The sequence below is a fragment of the Medicago truncatula genome, chromosome 7 (assembly GCF_003473485.1).
Source record: "Medicago truncatula cultivar Jemalong A17 chromosome 7, MtrunA17r5.0-ANR, whole genome shotgun sequence".
NCBI classification, from domain to species: Eukaryota; Viridiplantae; Streptophyta; class Magnoliopsida; order Fabales; family Fabaceae; genus Medicago; species Medicago truncatula.
In genome coordinates, this window is record NC_053048.1 from 25,074,797 (window position 1) to 25,081,158 (window position 6,362).

The window sequence follows — 6,362 nt, forward strand, 5'->3', positions numbered from 1 at the left end:
CACCGTGGGTGCCTAACACCTTCCCGTAGTGAAAACGACCCCCGAACTTAGAATCTAAGGGTTTTTTCTCAATTTTGCCCTTCCCAAGAAAAAATAGAGAATATCAAAGATTGAAAGGTTCAAGCCTAATTAATGACTTGACACCCGAAAATCGCGATAACAAATTATATCACAATATAACAAGATCAAATACTAATCAACATCTTAAAACATCATATATACATATAACACTTCATCAATCACGGAAAATATCGTATTCACAACATATACATTCATATAATAATTCATCAATCATATTCAATTATTCACTGTGACCTACGTGCAGTAATTTGACTATAAATCAAGTTCTATAAATCCTTTTGAAGTCAAACCAACGGCATTAGAAAGCTAACATTTATACCTACAACTTTCGTGTTTACACCTAAGACCAATTCTGTGCCAATCAATATCAGTTTTCATTTTAAATTCGGACAAAGTTGTGCTGAAATTCATAAAAATTCACTGTGACCTACGTGCAGTAATTTGACCATAACTCATAACCCGAAAATCATTTTCAGGTAAAACGGACGCCACTGGAAAGCTAACACAGTTATCTACAACTTTCATGTTTACACCAAAGGCTAATTTGAAACAGAAACATATGACAAAGATGCAAGAACATAAAACAGGACATGCTGTCACAGAGCAACTCGGGAAAAACACACTTTTCACCCCAAAATCCCAATTTTAACTTCCCTATGCCCAAATTTGATCCCAAAGTTTGTCTAAACATTTATATACATCAAAAGAGACTCAAAACCATACAAAACTTGACCCAAAATATTATTTTAGAAAATCATCAAATAATCATTTTTAACCCTAATTCCCAAATTCTCAAAAACTAAAACCTACAACATGTTAAATCCAATTTTCAGAATCAATGACTTAAGATTATTGAATGTTATTCCCACCCTTACCTTATAACTCAAAATCGCCGCTTTCTAGGTCTTTCTCCCTTCTCTTGGCTTTTTCTCCCTTTTCTCCAAAATTGATCGTACGTTATGTTTTTTTCTAAACTAGGTTTATCCTATTTATAACCCTTTATTCTATTTTATCTTATTTCTCTTTCTCCCCAAAACTCTTTCAAATCTCATAACAACCCTTAAACTCAATATTATTTTATTTTCAAATCTTATTCTATTAAATAATATAATAAGCTACCTAATAAATCATATAATCATATAATATATTCTAAACAATTAAATAAAACAAATAATTCAAAGAGGGCGTTACAGCGAGCTTAAAAAAAAAATCTCTAAAATAATGAATAACTTTTTATTTTGAAAATTTGTTAACTTAATTTGGTTAAAATTGAGTTTGAGGTGAAGCGATTTTTTCTCACAAATAAGGGCATTTTATCTGCTATCACAGTACAATTTAATAATTGTAACAAATGGACTCTAGTATGCGAATAATTGATTCTCAAAATTGCATTCAAATGAATATTCACATTACAGGACAAATAATTCCAGGAAGTATCTACACAAAATCGAATTTTGATGAAAAATATGATCTGCAACATTAGAATATGTATAGAAAACTAAAATGTTACATACAAGAAAACGGTTGTGTGTTTGTACATGTATTAAATGTTTATGACGCCTTAGGCATTACTTGTTGCTGCACAACTAAAATTGAAGCTTTGGTATTAGTATCGGGTGAAGCAAGCAAATCTCCCAACACACCTAACTCTGGATACTCAGTCCACGATGCAAGTGCTTGTGTCTGAGGCGATTTGATGCCATTTCGCCTCCCAACTATAATGAAATCATGTTGAATCGCTATATCTGAGATGAATTCCGTGGTATCAGAAGTGTTTTCGACTTCTACTTTTTCATATGTCACGTTATCTACACTACCATAAACTCCCTTAACACCCTTTAGTAACTCATCATCAAGCATAACATCCCAACTAGTGAATTCATCATTCTTGATTGTTGAAACCAAGTGATACACAACCAAGTGATAAGTATCTTCTTTGATTGTCCTTTTAGCCAAACACAATGCTTCTCTATCATCTGAACCTCCTAAGAAAATCATGGCAATTTGCTTTGAATTCTCATTGTGGTTGAATGGAGAAGAGTGTCCTCTATTCACAAGGATCGCTACCGAACAAGGTGCTCTTTCAAGAACCTTGGTGTTCAAAGACCTTGTGGTCTCATCCGCTGATTCAACAGAACCATCCTCTGACCATCTCAGATGAAAAGGAAGAATGATGATGGATGCAAGTTTGTCCAATGCAAGATAACAAATATCATCGTGCATGAAACGCACTGGCGATATAGCTGTGTAGGTACTCACTGATGCAGTACCAGCATTGTCATGTTCGAAAAGATCAAAAGTAACGATGACAGCTTCAGAGAAAGTGTGGGAACTTGAACCAACTCTTTCTTGAAGCCGGTGCGATATGAAAACGGGAGAAGATCTTCCAACAAGCTCCAAGAGATGTAAGATATGAATTACCAATGGATTGCTTGATGTTGGACTGCAAATGTCAAGAACATTCTTTATGGGAATTATGTGACTTGGTTTGAGGATGCATGAAACTATCTTAAGTTCTGAGTTTGGTTTCAAGCTCAAGATGTTACGCTTTTGATAACCTGCATATTTCCTTGAAGGGTCATACAAGTACTTCACACCAATGCGTGCCAAGGTTCCAATCACCAACACATTTATACTCAAAACGAATAGTGCTTCACTGCTCAAAAGCTGCACATACGTTATAGTGGACAAAAGTTAGATAACTTTTATTTAACAAGTAAATCAAAAGAAACCACTTAGAATTTACTATTTTGAGTTCATTATATTATTAGCCACTCTAACTTGTGCTACACGGTACTGGTCCCTGGATTTTAAAAAACACTTTGTGATCATTGTGTTGAAATGAGCTACAACTTACTATGTTTTTGAAAGGATTATTAGTTAAAGAAATTACCATGGAATCATGAAGAAACACATTGTTGCAAAAATCCACAACACCTTTACAACTCAACATCAGAGCAAGACACAAACCATCAGCCATAGGCATGTTACAATACCAACAAATTCCAATGGTCACCAGCATCTTGAACAAATGAACAGCAACAATAATGCCAAGCCAAACATAAATATAGTCGCTTTTAACATATACACTAAGATCAATCTTCATAGCACAACTTGTGACAAAAATAGGAAAAAGGAACCAACTACAAAACAATTCCAATTGCTTGATCATTTCAGTTCCTAATGGAGGACCTTCAGGTACAATAAGACCAACAATGCAAATTCCACCTAAAACACTTTGCTTTGTCAATAATCCCAACATTCCAACTGCAAGAGCAATAATGAACACAATATACATGTATACTTTCTTCATCGGTCTACCTTCTGGTGTCTTTTTAACAAACCACTTCAATATAGGACGCAACACAAGAGGAGTCACTACCATAAAACATAAGTAATAGAAAACATTTAAAAAGGCTTTAAGAGTTCCTTTTCCATCCCCATTATCATGTGAATCTGTTTTGATGCTGCTAATAAAAGCTGTGCCAATTCCTGTAACAATTGAGTTGAAAGAATCCATAACCATAGCTGTTGAGAGTGCTAAACGTCCGAGTTCTGAGTTAAGAATCTCAAGGTCAGAAAGCAAAGAAGCTATGACAGCAAAGTAACAACCACTTTGCCCTATAACTATAACAGGAAGGTTTTTTGCTTCAAAATTTCCCATCTCGAGTTTCCAAAATTCTTGGAATCTGTAACACACTAGGAGACCAAAAAACATTGGAATCAAAAAGGAACAAAAAGCTATTGTCCATGCTTTTCTACCTGTTCTTGTTATCATGGTGAAGTCCATTTTCACAGTAGTTAGAAACAGGAAAAATGCATATCCAATTAGGGATATTACACTTATTACATCTTCAGTACCGTATGGAAACAAGATATTTTTGAATCCAGTCCATGTTTTTGAAAACTTCAAAGATGGTCCTAGAACTAAACCAGCCTGCAAAATTTATGTATCAGTAATTTTGACGCCATGAAAACAAATATATTTTTAAATAAAAACTAAAACGTAACAAGTATCTCATCAAATCATTTCTTTTAGAAAAAGTTGAATTAACAACGAAAAATAGAGAAGAATACTTAGCAACGTTTCCTAAAAAAAAAAAAAAAAAACCTTGGTAACGAAATTATAGATGAATTTCATGTTTCTATGTCTTTAATTTGTTTTCATTGCTACTCCAACCTTTTAAATAAGTACATAGATTGAAAAAATTAATACTATCATATTTTTTAAAAAAACAAAGAAGAAAAAGTTGTTTTCATTAGTTTTGATATTCATTCAAATGAACTTCCCTAAAGAGCTATGCCATGAAAATTGTGTTTATACGTTTTCAATTTACATCTCAAACTAGCTATAGAAAAAAAGAAGTGTGAAATGCATAAGAAATATTATTACCATGATTTGTGAAACGAAATAAGGGACCCCAAGACGCTTAAGTACCAAATGAAAGCATTGAGTAATGGCAAAGATTGTGAGAATTTGAAGCTCTAACAATGGCAAAGTGGATTGCATAGGCATTGCAGCTTGATCATGATTAGCCCAATTGCCATCAGATGTAACCTTGGGTGGCATGTCAATACAAACATTTAAGACTAAAAATTTGCCTTCAGGATCCGAGGCTGTTGTATTAATAGATGAACGTGGAAAAATTGTTCGGTCTAATATCATATTTGTAAATTTTTCTGCTTTGTCCTGATTCATTATGTCTCCAAAAACACAAGGAGAATGGAATGATGAATTGAAATCAATTGAAGAGTGTAAGATTGTAAACAAATTTAATTAATATGAACAAGTAACAAGATGTGTCTTTAATATAACTACTTCATTTGTAAACAATTACGTTATTATGCATGGGTGTGACATTTTTAACAGCTAGGTATCATTAACAAATAATCATATTCATATGGTATAACAATAATATCAGAAATTAACAACTTGTTTTTGTAGTTATTAAACTGCATCATAACACATTTTAAAACAGAAACTGAAGACCGTTAAACATCCTTATCTTCATTAGTTTTCAAGTTTATCATTTGAAATTGAATAGCTATTTTTATCTGTTTCAATTTTTTTATTATCGTTTTACCGTTAAACATCGTGATTTTCATTAGTTTTCAAGTTTTTCATTTGAAATTGAATAGCTATTTTTATCTGCCTTTCAATTTTCGATTTTTTTTTTTTGTCATGTTCACCGTCTCACCAATAACTTTTTTTTTTTTTTACAAAATAATAAATTTTATTAGGTCCCATTTATTTCTTTGGTGGATTCTAGGGTGAAGGTCCTAGTAAATCCCTCACCGGTGGACCATTATTTAAAACCATTAGATTAATCAAATTCACACATCTTACTATACACTCTCTACTCTGGATCATAAATCTCCTCTCTCAATGCTCTAAAACACCAGCAAAATCTTTAATCCAAAAAAACCTTACCGAAATATCCTTCAATCCAGAAAGCATGAGAAAATGGATAATGGAGAAATTTGATAAACTTCGGTTACATTAAAAAAATCATTTAAAATTAACATTAGTTTATTTGCCTAGTACTTAGAACTGTTTTGCACACTCCCTACCATGAAATTTGCTTACGAAATGGATGGTTGAGGAAATTTCTATTCAAGATTAGACTTGTGATAATATATCCTTTTGCCCATGACAATTAAGATGTTGAGAATTGTAATGTGTATAGTATTTTATTTATAATTAATCTAGCTGTAACAATTGATTGGACAATTTTGATTGACGGATATTGAATTGATTAACAATTGATTGAACAATTTTGTAAGTCTTTGATTGTTGTTGTGGCTGGTTGGTGGATGCAGTAGCAGCAAAAGGTGATTGTTGGTGAAAGGGAGAAGGTAATTGTAATCAAGTGTAGAAAATGTACAATAAGATGTATGGATTATATTAATCCAATTGCTCTTATTGATGGATCACCGGTGAGGGGCTTGATAGAGCCCTCACCTTAGAATCCACCTATTTCTTTAAGTTGTAAAATCAAATAAATTTTAGATGAACATTGAACATATGATGGTATTTATGAAGTTTGGTCGGTTATATATTATTTATCCAATCATTAAATATATATATATATATATATATATATATAAAAAGGTAGTTCGATGTACTAAAACTACTGCATGAGTTTGAAAAGGAACTCCACCATTTTGATGTATATTTTAGTGTATTGTACGTTGCACAATGCTCCATCTTAATTTACTATATTAGTTACTTAAAATAAATTAAAATGTTAAAAAAAAATTGTCAGCGAGAGAACTGTAGT

At 32.3% G+C, this 6,362-nt stretch overlaps 1 protein-coding gene across 1 annotated transcript; it reads right to left on the reverse strand.

Annotated features, from left to right (window-relative positions):
- Window positions 1-1,632: 1,632 nt before the first annotated feature.
- On the reverse strand, window positions 1,633-4,780 carry LOC11442997 (cation/H(+) antiporter 4). The gene is made up of 3 exons (XM_003622771.1): window positions 4,475-4,780; window positions 2,975-4,018; window positions 1,633-2,748 (listed from the first exon to the last, which is right to left on the reverse strand). The coding sequence occupies exons 1-3, from the start codon at window positions 4,778-4,780 to the stop codon at window positions 1,633-1,635; spliced, it is 2,466 nt and encodes an 821-aa protein (XP_003622819.1).
- Between the last annotated feature and the right edge of the window lie 1,582 nt (window positions 4,781-6,362).